The sequence below is a fragment of the Sus scrofa genome, chromosome 9, assembly GCF_000003025.6.
Source record: "Sus scrofa isolate TJ Tabasco breed Duroc chromosome 9, Sscrofa11.1, whole genome shotgun sequence".
Classification (NCBI taxonomy): Eukaryota; Metazoa; Chordata; class Mammalia; order Artiodactyla; family Suidae; genus Sus; species Sus scrofa.
Window position 1 is genome coordinate 101,833,985 of NC_010451.4, and position 12,486 is coordinate 101,846,470.

The following is a 12,486-nucleotide window of genomic DNA, read 5'->3' on the forward strand; positions in this document are numbered from 1 at the left end:
CTATAGCCCATGTAAGATACTGCCTCCCAGGAAAGTAGCAAAACCTGACCCTAGATTTTTGAACTCATATTACTGAATTTGCATCTCTAGGATTCAAGATGTAGTAACACTTAAATGTGAATGTAATGCTTACATAGTTTTTCTAGTGAGCAGGCAACAGGGAAAAAAGGGTAAAATAGCAAAACTTAAACCTATTTTCTTGGAAATGTCTATAAAATATCAATATAATATTAAAAATACTATAAATGCAGAAATCCTACATTCTCATTTTGTTTAAAACCTTAATACTATCCAAATTAACTCAGTGTTATATGCATCTGATTTAGTATTAATAAAGTGAGAGAAGTCATCTAATCAGTAATGGGAGTTAGTGAAATAGCTTTTGTCAATTTTTTTCATTTCTTAATAAAGTATAGTTGATTTACAATGTTGTGCCAATTTCTGGTATACGGCAAAATGACCCAGTCGTACACTTATATGCATTCCCATTATTAAATTATCTTCCATCATGGTCTCTCCCAAGAGACTGGACATAGTTCCTTGTGCTATACATCAGGACCTCCTCACTTATCCATTCTAAATGTAATAATTTGCATCTACTAACCCCAGACTCCTAGTCCTTTCTTTTCCCTCCCCTCTCTCCATTGGCAACCACACATCTCTTCTCTATTTCAGTTTTTTTTTTTTTTCATTTTGAAATAATTTTAGATTTCAGGAAAATTACAGAAGTAGTACAAAATGTTTCTCATATCTTTCACCTCACATACCCTAATATTGTCTTTCATAAATACAATTATTGACATTCATGTAGATTAGTAACTAATCTTCAAATCTTATTTGACTTTGGCCAGTTGTCTCACTAATGTCCACTATCTGGTTCAGAACTCAATCCAGATCCTACCCTGTATTTAATCTTTGTGTCTCCATAGTCTCCTCCACACTGTGACGGTACCTCAGTCTGTCAATTTCATGACTTTGATACTTTACAGGGCACTGGCCAGTTATTTTCTAGAATATTTAACTGAGTTTTCCAAATGTGCCACTGCATTAACCAAAGGGGCACATCCCGAGCCATACCTGCTTAATATGTGATTAGGTTCTTGACCTGAGGGCACCTATTACAGGGATCTACCAGGCTAAGTAACTTGGATCTGTTTGGAAGGAAATGAACTGGATTTGTTAATAGGAATGGGAGCAAGGGGAGGAGATACAAAGTTGGAAATTCAGAGATCAAAATAGTGAGATACTGTATCTTAGGTTCTTTATAGCTTTTTAGAATTTGAGTCCCATTTCCATGTGAAATACTATCCTTGGATTCTACAAGTTTCCCAATCATAACCCAAATACTACTTTTTTGAACTAGCATAAAGCACTCTCAGTTTTCTGCAATGAAAATGGACCTAACAAATACATAGTAAATAAACAAAAAATTGGCAAGAGCAAGTTAAAAAAACTAGACCATGGTGGCTGTGGCAGAATAAATGCAGAACTAGATGTCTCTTTAATTTTTGATTCTATTGCAGTTTTACAAAGCTTTTATGACTGACTACAAATTAACCTAGACATTTTCACAGACTTTGCAGAGCAGATCACTGTAGGAATGTCTAATCACTGCATTTGCTCCATGGTTCCATGACCTGAAGAAAATCTCAATTACAACAGCTCTTAATGCAGCATTAACCTTGCTGATCTCAAGTGTTTATTTTTCTCTGTTGCATAGTATATGTTATTCTTTCATTAGTGTGACCTTAATCATCTGCAAATTTGTCAGGTATTGTTGAAGACAGTATTCTAAATAACCCAGGACCCAAGAGCTCCAAGCAGCATTTTTATTTGGTTGAGCAAATAGTACAAAATTGGAAGTTCTTTTTCTCTTTTGTTAGCTTCATTTTAAAAAGAAGCTATTGGCTTTAAAAACTAATTCAAGTCCAAATAGCTAATTTTTCACAGTAATAGATGATTTGTAACTTTCTTAACTTTTCATCATATAGATGTATACTGTTCAGTTAATAATCTAAAGTTTATTTTATGCATTGTCTTTTTATGAGTAAAGAAAATCTTGTGGTTTTTTTTCCTTAGCACTCTAGCCTAGACCATTCTTTGCTACTCAAGAAAAATGTCTTTAAGGGGAAGACATACAATCACTTCTGCACACATACATGCGCACACACACACACACACACACACACACACCATTTTAAACATTGGTTGTAGATTTTTATACCCATTCTGTCATGTTTACAAATGAAGCAATGTATCTCTTACTGTTTCTTCTAATTCTTTCATCAATCCCTTACAAACATTACAAGTGAAATGAATGACAGCTCTTTGTAACAGGTTAGAACTATAGTATATCATTTTGCCTGAAATTGTGACTCAAGGACCACTTAATAGTTCATCTTAAAAAGTATAAATTGCTTATAACATAATTTTATTTTGGCATGAATTAATACTTTATTTTGGAAATATGGAATAAGCGAACCATATTAATATGTTATGAAAAGCAAATCAGATTCCCCTAAATTCTGATTAATACTTCATGATGGCAGATGGGAAAAGATACCAATGAATTGTTCCTAGAACTTGTGGCATTGTAAATCCATAACAATAAAGAATTAATGAACTCAGTATTAGAAAAGGAATATAATATCCTTTTCTAATGACACAATATCTTTTAAAATTGCACCCCAAAAAATTAAATACCTAGGAATAAACCTGACCAAGATGGGAAAGATTTATTTGCTGAGAACTGTAAAACATTAATGAAGAAAATTAAAGAGGATTCAAATAAATGGAAAGATATTCCATGCTCCTGGGTTGGAAGAATTAATATTGTAAAAATGGTCATATTACCCAAAACAATCTACAGGTTCAATGCAATCCCTATCAAATTACCCATGACATCTTTCACAGAACTAGAACAAACAATCCAAAAATTTATATGGAACCATAAAAGATCCAGAATTGCCAAAGCAATCCTGAGGAACAAAAACCAAGCAGGAGGCAGAACTCTCCCAGACCTCAGATAATATTACAAAGCCACAGTAATCAAGAGGGTGTGGTACTGGTACAAAAACAGACATACTGACCAATAGAATAGAATAGAGAACCCAGTTATAAACCCAGACACCTACAGTCAATTAATCTTCAACAAAGGAGGCAAGAATATAAAATGGGAAAAAGACAGTCTTTTCAGCAAGGGGTGCTGGGAAAACTGGACAGCCACATGTAAATCAGTGAAACTGGAACACACCCTCACACCATGCACAAAAATAAATTTAAAATGGCTTAAATACTTAAACATAAGACAAGACACTATAAAACTCCTACAAAAGAACATTGGGAATATATTCTCTGACATCAACCATACAAATGTTTTCTTAGGCCAGTCTCTCAAGGAAATAGAAATAAAAACAAAAATAAACCAATGGGACCTAATCAAACTAACAAGTTTTTCCACAGCAAAGCAAACCGTAAAAAAAAAACAAAAAGATAATCTACGGAATGGGAGAAAATAGTTTCAAATGATGCAACTGACAAGGGCTTAATCTCTAAAATATGCGAACAACTTATACAACTCAACAGCAAAAAAACCAACAACCCATTTGAAAAATGGGCAAAAGACCTGAACAGATATTTCTCCAAAGAAGACATACAGATGGCCAACAGGCATATGAAAAAAATGCTCAACATTCCTAATTATTAGAGAAATGCAAATCAAAACTATAATGAGGTACCACCTTACACCAGTCAGAATGGCCATCATTAACAAGTCAACAAATAACAAATGGTGGAGAGGGTGTGGAGAAAAGGGAACCCTCCCACACTGTTGGTGGGAATGTAAATTGGTACAACCTACTATGGAAAACAGTATGAATGTACCTCAGAAAACTAAATATAGAACTACCATATGGCCTAGCAATCCTACTCTCATGCATATACCAGACAAAACTTTCCTTGAAAAAGATACATGTACCCCTATGTTCAGTGTAGCACTATTCACAATAGCCAAGACATGGAAACAATCTAAATGTCCTTCAACAGATGAATGGATTAAGAAGATGTGGTATATATACGTAATGTAATATTACTCGGTCACAAAAAAGAACAAAATAATGTCATTTGCGGCAACATGGATGGAACTAGAGACTCTCATACTGAGTAAAATAAATCAGAAAGAGAAAGACAAATATCATATGATATCACTTACAACTGGAATCTAATATACAGAACAAATGAACCTTTCCACAGAAAAGAAAATCGTGGACATGGGGAACAGACTTGCTGGGGGGGGAGTGGAATGGACTGGGAGCTTGGGGTTAAAAGATGCAAAACATTTCATTTGGAATGGATAAGTAATGTGATCCTGTTGTATAGCACAAGGAACTATATCTGGTCACTTGTGATGGAACATGATGGAGTATAATGTAAGAAAAAGTGTGTGTGTGTGTGTGTGTGTGTGTGTGTGTGTGTGTGTGTGTGTGAGACTGGGTGACTTTGCTGTACAATAGAAATGGACAGAACCCTCTAACTCAACCATAATTTAAAAAATAAAGATCTTAAGAAAAAGGAAAAAATGAACTCTATACTTCAGGGATACATTGCTTAGAATTAGTAATTGACTCAAAAAAGATCCAAAGGAAAGGAATAATTGAAAGAATAGTCTGCATTGTAAAAGGTAATTTTAAAAATTTGACGCTGAAATGCTTGCATGTAGCAATACCATTTAGAAGTAGGACTGCTATTCATAAACCTAACCACGTTAGGCGTTCCCGTTGTGGCTCAATGTTTAACAAGCCCGACTGGGATCCATGAGGATGCAGATTGGATCCCTGGCATCTCTCAGTGGGTTAAGGAGCTGGCATTGCCATGAGCTGTGGTGTATAGGTCACAGATGAGGTTCGGATCCTGTGTTGTTGTGGCCATGGCATAGGCCAGCAGCTGTAGCTCCAATTCGACCCCTAGCCTGGGAACCTCCACATGCCATGGGGGTAGCCCTAAAAAGCAAAATAAATAAATAAATAAATAAATAAATAAATAAATAAAACCATGTTAGGCTCTTACTGTAAATGTCATTAAATATGATTATTTTACATTTTATTGTATTCATGAAGTGATATTAAATCCATGTATTCAGCCAGAATAATAATACGCATTCATAATATTATTGTCCTCTATCTTTTTGCTTTAGCTGGTTATAAAAAGCACTCAATAGATATTTGTCAAGTTGATTTTTCTTTTTTAAAGCCAAATTCTCCAATAGCTTGGGGTATTTGATGAAAACCATCTGGATAGTTATTCTCCTTAATTCAAATTGTCTGTTGTTTATGCTGTATTAAACAGTGTGGCTAAATTGGTATCTGATTTGGTTAACAGCTCTGGAGTCAATGTACAGCATTTTCAAACCCTGAGTTGTTGTTAGGCTAAATTGAGTTAGTGCATGGAAAATACATTTGGACCATAGTGAATACTTGGTAATATTCTTATCGTTTTGAAAGAAAAAGTTCTTAAGGTGATTCACAATTTGGTATTATATTTTATTTATATGACTAATCCAAAAATTATTACACAAGATCACAGACTAGACTTTATACCTAAAAAAAAAAAAAAAAAAAAAAAAAAAAAAAAAAAAAAAAACTTCCTGTTGTGCCTCAGTGGAAACGAATCTAACACTCATGAGGACGCTAGTTGGATCCCTGGTCTCATTCAATGGGTTAACGATCCAGTGTTACCATGAACTATGGTGTAGGTTGCAGATCTGGCTTAGATCTAGCGTTGTTGTGGCTGTGGTGTAGGCCAGTGGCTGCAACTCCAATTCGAACCCTAGCCTGGGAACTTCCACATGCCATGGGTGTGGCCCTAAAAATACAAAAAAAAAAAAAAAAAGAAAAGAAAAAAATTGAAAAATTTCTTTAGTATTTAAGCTAAGCTCCAGTGATATAAGCAAATTTAACAAATAAAATTTAAAACAACTATGTGTGAAAGGAAATATTCCACAAAATTAAAATCTAAACAAACTCTTAAAACATTTATGCAGCAAATGTAATGAAGGATTAATACTCTTAATGAGTAAAGAACTCTTATGAATTGATAAAAACAAGAAATGTACAAAAGGAAAAACAATTGCCCAAGGATAAACAAATAAAAAATGTTCAAACTAAAAACCTAAGAAAGGCAAATTGAAACAACTATGAGCTTCCTTTAAAAAACAGTTTGAAGCAATTTGGCTGATTCGTTTAAAATAATGATATACGGTATTTTATCTCCTTATCCAGAATTCAGAAGCTCTAAAAACTGCCTTTTACAACTCACTTGGCAGCCAGAGGTAACCTGATCTGGACATGCTGGCAGCAGACCAGTGCTAACGGATGGGAAGTAGTCCTCATTTGTGCCTCTTAGTGAGAATCACATGATTTGGGCAGTTTTGATTATGAAGTGCTTTCTTAGACTTTGCTAGGAGTGTTATTATGGAATAGGAGACATTTGCATTATGTTATCCTTCTAAAATTGAAAAAATTATGTATTTCAAAACCTATCTGTCCCGAAGAGTTATAGATAAAGAATCATGGACCTGTATTTAATTTGATGGTACAGAGAAACAAAGTCACTCATAAACTCCCAGTGATGTTATAAATTGGTTTTCTTTTATAAGTGGAAGGTAACAATCTGGATATAGATGGACATAGATATATAGATTTATCGAAAAGCCGTAAAGGGGGCTTTCTCTTTAACCTGCATTTCCACCTATAGGAATTTTTCATAACTAAATTACTAGGAAAATGCTAAAAAATTTAGATGATATATAACTAGAGTCCCAAATGTTCAATAGAAGGACTGGTGGGATTACACAGGCTCTAGCCATACCACTCATTACTACTGTGCCACTTCAAAGGTGATGTTTGAAGTAATATTCATTCCCATTGCGAATACCCTTTATTTTGTTAGGTAGAAATACCAGCCTATAAAAATACTATGTATTATATGATCTAATTTCTTTAAAAATTATTTGTGTGTATATGTCTGTATATACACATAAAAATATTTGAAGGATATTCACCAAAATATTAATAGTACTTATCTCTTGATGGCAGGATTGCAGGTGATTCTAATTTTCTTATAAATGTGCTTTGTCTATGGCGAACATGTGTTAAAACTTATAATAATAAACTTTTAAGTGTCATTTAAAGATATTACTTGGAATTTGTCAATATATATCACTTACATTTCAAGTTATATAATTCATATATGTGTGAAAAATATAATCTTCATATTTTTAGCAGTTAATAATTATAAAGGTTTAGTCTATTTGGAAACAATATCATAAAGTAAAGCCTAGTTTTCAAATAACATGTTTTTGCCTAAGGTAGCTTTTATTGTATTGTTGATATTTTAATGTGTGTGTATTAAAATTTGCTGTGGAGAACTGGAAATATGAACCAATTGTCAAGGAAAATATGTTTAGAATTTTAGACTTTACACAAAGATATACCATTGGCAGCATTCAAATTCTGACCCATGGAGAAAGAACAGCAAGCTAACCATCTCCAGTAGTGGTATGTCAATTGAGAATGTATAATAATGTCTTTGTTTCACTCATCAGAAACAACTTGCTGTTCTCAAAAATAATTTTGAGAATATGATCTTATCCTGAAATGCTCTTTTAACAATACAAATAAATAAGAAAGCTGTGTGCTCTTTCAGGAAAGCAGTTTGCCTTCTGTATTGCCTTGAGTGGTGATAACATGATGACGTGCCATTCTACTGCTTGGCATGGGATAAACAGCTACACCAAGCAGTATGTTTGCACAGAAGAGTTCTTGGTTTAAGTGCCAGTTTTCAAGTCAGTGCTTCTTATAGTTCCCACAATATGCGTCTGAAATTTGGTGCTGACTCTAAATGCTTTATTCTGCTTTGGTAGCCTATTTCTGCAGTCCACGAACAATGAAATTATATTACTTTTTATTTTAAATAGCGTTATGTGTTATTTACTGAAAGAAATAACTCTTTATTTTTCAGAGCTTCCATATGGCTGGGAAAAAATCGATGATCCCATATATGGCACTTATTATGTTGAGTAAGTCTCTAAGCTTGATATTAACCTGTTATTAATGTGTTGTGAAATTGTGTTAGTATTTCATTTATTGAGCATGTGTGGCTAATAGCTCCTTTATTCCCCTTTCATCTTACTTTGAAGTATCCACAAAGACTAGCAGCTCTAGCGAGCTGTCTCTTGCCTCTCCAGCTGGCTAATTTGTCATTCCTTTCCTTTGACTCATGATTCTAAAACACCAATTGGAAAAGTGTGTTTCACACTCTCCTCTAAATGAGTGATAATTAAAGATATCAAAGTAAATGCCCTTCATTTTGCAATCAAAATGTTGAGAGCTGACTAGTTGTGCAAAAGAGATTTTCTATTAAACCAGATTTTGAAGTCAATTAAATGAAGCAACTATACTTTCCAGTTAAGGTATGAAGTAAAACTTAGATTTTTTTTTTTTTTTTTTTTTTTTTTTTTTTTTTTTTTTTTTTTTTTACTCTTTAAAGGCTTCATTTTACATCAAGAGTATTTTTTCTGTAGACTAGACTTTCATGTTCTCTGTTGGAGGTTTCATTGCCTTAGTGTATCTTAGCATAATATGTGTTACCCCTTTTTGCATCATTTTATTCACAATAAAGCCCCTATTAGGGATTCAATTATATACACATTTTTACATTTCTCCTCAAGAAAATACACATATATTTTAATAATAATGTAGCTGCAGTTTCTGATTAAATTTATCAACATTAGGAGTTCCAGTCATGGCACAGTGGAAATGGAAATGAATCCAACTGGGAACCATGAGGTTGCGGGCTCGATCCCTGACCTCCCTCAGTGGGTTAAGGATCCGGCATTGCTATGAGCTGTGGTGTAGGTCACAGATGTGGCTCGGATCTGGCATTGCTATGGCTATGGTGTAGGCTGGCTGCTGTATCTCTAGTTAGATCCCTAGCCTCGGAACCTCCATATGTCATGGGTGCAGCCCTAAAAAGACAAAAAAAAAAAAAATTATCAACATTAAAGATCTCCAGTAAATGCTGGCCTGTCTTATTTTGTTGAATCAGATTATCCCTCACTTAAACTGATTACATCTGAATGCCAGGTAGTTCCATGTAAGAAATGAGAATGGAAGTATGTGACATACCAGATATCATCCTTAATACACTTTCCTTGCAGATTTTTTTTTTTGTTTTTTTTGGTCTTTTTGCCATTTCTAGGGCCACTCCTGCGGCATATGGAGATTCCCAGGCTAGGGGTCTAATCGGAGCTGTCTAATCGCAGCCTACGCCAGGGCCACAGCAACGCGGAATCCGAGCTGTGTTTTCTACCTACATCACAGCTCACGGCAACGCCGGATCCTTAACCCACTGAGCAAGGCCAGGGATCGAACCCGCAACCTCATGGTTCCTAGTCGGATTTGTTAACCACTGAGCCATGACAGGAACTCCCCCAAAATTTGTTAAATACTATTTGTCATGGTGTTTTTCCCATTATGTGATTCTATAAGGTATACTAATACCAATAAATAGGTGTGTGGGTATAACAGACCAGTCAAAGAAACCAGACAGGAATTCAAACCTCAAGATAATTTTAAGTAGAACTATGTGCCAATGTTTCTTAGAAACATCTTCGGGAAAAAAATAATTACTTATTTCAATTTGTTTTATGTAACGTAAACATTACTTGAAATGAGAGAGATCTTCCATTACAACAAAGACAACTTGTCCCTTTTAACTGGAATGTACCTATTTACACAATTTGTTTTAGCTATTCAAAAAATTGAATCTCATCTCCATTACAGCCTTACTTTCACAAGGTATATATTGGTTCTGAATAGTGGTCTTGTTTGTGGAATCAATATGAATACATATGTGAACATAGTGGTTATATATTACTTTCAGTCCTTAGAGTATTTTCACTGTAAAAAGGTCACTTAATTTCTTATAGTTAATTATAAGAAGAAACAGCAATGCCTAGTTTAAGTTGCTCTATCAGGTTTTCATTATAGTATCATAAATATAAAATAAAATATGCCTAGATTAAGACACCGTTTATAATTGCACTGCTCATAAGGAATCATACATTTTGATTCTAATATTAGTATTCAGTTAGTGTAGCAAAGCTAAGGTGATCATTACTATAAATCTCTATCCAAGAAAAATGTCAGTTCTTAATCCCATTCAATGATGATGGGCAATATGTTCTCTGTAGAGCAATCATTTTTGCTCTTTAATTACATACCCAATTATACAATTAGAGGTATTGGTTACAAAATATGAAAAAATTCCGCCTTCCCTCCTAGTGGCAAAAATCCTGTGCAGGGACACTAGAAGTCTAACTTAGCAGTCACTCTTCAGACAGACCAGCAACTGGGGGCAAAAGTGTGGTGTGAGCTCTCTGTCTTCAGCAGGGCAAGTCAGATTGAATTCAACCTTGTCCTTCTGGCTCAGCTGCGTAAACACTCATTTTCCTGCCAGCCATAGACAAGCAGATAGGATTCCAATCAATAGCATTAAAGTGTTTACACAAGTTGAAACTAAAAAACCTGGATTGAAAATTTTTGACCACCATTGCTAACTTTATTTTACCATGCCGTAAGTCTGCCCCCTTGCAAATCCAACTTTAAGTTTACGGGTTTAATATATTTAAAACTCAGAAAAAGTTGAGTGTTTCATATATCCCATGAAGTAAGCTAAATGTTGGACAGTCTTTAGCACATTTATAATCCTCTAGAGAGTATAATAAGGTAAATTTGCTACATTTGGGGAGTCTCTGGCTGAAGTTAAGTAACTTAGCGTCACACATTATTGAGAGGAATGGACCCAGGCACCATGACTGTAGAGCCCAAGCTCCAAACTCCTGCTCAAAATGCATCCCAGAAATGGTAATCCATGATGGTCTGAACAAGCTTCTGGGGCTCATCATTGGAGAAGAACAAGGGATCTCCAGAGAACGTTTCTTCCCTGCCTCCCCTTTGGTACAGTGTCAAACTGGCTTCTGACCCAGGCATTCTTAGCCACCAGCTACGTCACCCATGACTTGAGGGTGGCCCTGGATACCACGGCCCCCAGGAATGAGACTAGCACATCCTGAAAGAAGTCCGAATTGTGAGGGCCTCAATGTAGGGATGGTGGCCCTACTTTGGAGCCATAGAGGCAGCCACACAGCTCTGTATTTTAGAGAACAGTGAGCCCTACTCAGCATCTTCCCTCCCTTTCATTTGCAGACAGGACAGACAGACCACCTTGCTACTCAATGTAGCCGTCAAAAGTGGTTAGCCCAGTTTTTCCTGACACCAAACCCATATAGTATAGCACTTAGCAATGTATTAAAAAGTCCTAAAGTTGCTAACTAGAAATGTAACTGTCACTGCTCATAAAGAAAGGGAAAATTTTTTAATGAAAAAAGTACAAAATGTAGGCTTGAACAGCTGTGACTTTTGTACAAATGTTTTTTTTTTTTTTTTCTCCTCTTTTGTGAAATTATGTCTGCTGGGTACATTTGGTTTCAATGGCAGTTAGACAATTTGCTTAACTAGCTAGCCCAGAAGACACAATTTCCTGGAACAGCTTTCATGCAAAGCTGCCTTCTCTGGCACTGACGGAGAAGAAAACCATACAAGTATAGTTAAAATAATAGTGTGACTGACAGATGTGATTTTCATGTAAAGATTTAACAAGTTTTCATGTGATGTCACACATCTGCTATTATGAAATGTTAACTTGTGCATAGTTCCAGAAAGTATGCAAGATACTGCATAATATCTCCAATATAACATTAAATGTATGAGGAAAATTGTGTTCATTTCCTGGTTAATGATGAGTGTTTTTCATCATGTAGCCCGTTGAAAAGTGGTTAGAGAGGATTTTAATTCAATAGCATATCTTAAGAATGTTTCTCTCCTTCATGCTTTTGACTAGTTTTCCAAATATTTCAAGAAACTGCTTTCTAACTTTAGGATTTTTGAAAGGTCAGCGTAAATGTAAAATATTTCCAATTAGAAATCAACAAAAAAGAATTCCCTTTTAAAATTTTGCTTGTTCTTAGAGAATTTTTCTTCCTATATTTAAAGATAATTTTTCAAACTTTCAATTTTTTCTTCAGTCTTCAAAAACTAGCAGACTTTTTTGAATGCTATTGAAACATCTATTTAACAAAATTTGTGTAAGAGACGATGCTTAACTGAAGTGCATTTTTGGTGAAGTGGCTCAGTGACATTCTTTTTTTGTTGTTTTTTTTGGTAGCTTAACAGAAATATATTTTATTTCTCACACTTTTGGAGGCCAGGAAGTCCAAGATCAAGGTGCTGACAAGTTCACTTCCTGGGGACAGCTCTCTTCCTGGTAACATCTTCCTGGCTTGCAGATGGTTGCCTTCCTTTTTTTATTTTAATAATTTTTTTGGAGTATAGGTGATTTACAGTGCTGTGCTAATTTCAGTTGTATAGC

General features: G+C 34.9%; 1 protein-coding gene across 14 annotated transcripts in view; it reads left to right on the top strand.

Moving 5' to 3' along the window:
• Positions 1-12,486, top strand: part of MAGI2 (membrane associated guanylate kinase, WW and PDZ domain containing 2) — a 1,324,507-nt gene that overhangs the window by 987,292 nt on the left and 324,729 nt on the right. For all 14 annotated transcript variants that reach the window (XM_021102528.1, XM_021102530.1, XM_021102529.1 and 11 more), the window contains one exon: positions 8,017-8,074. In XM_021102528.1, the coding sequence (XP_020958187.1) occupies positions 8,017-8,074 (58 nt within the window). The remainder of the gene's footprint in view (positions 1-8,016; positions 8,075-12,486) is intronic.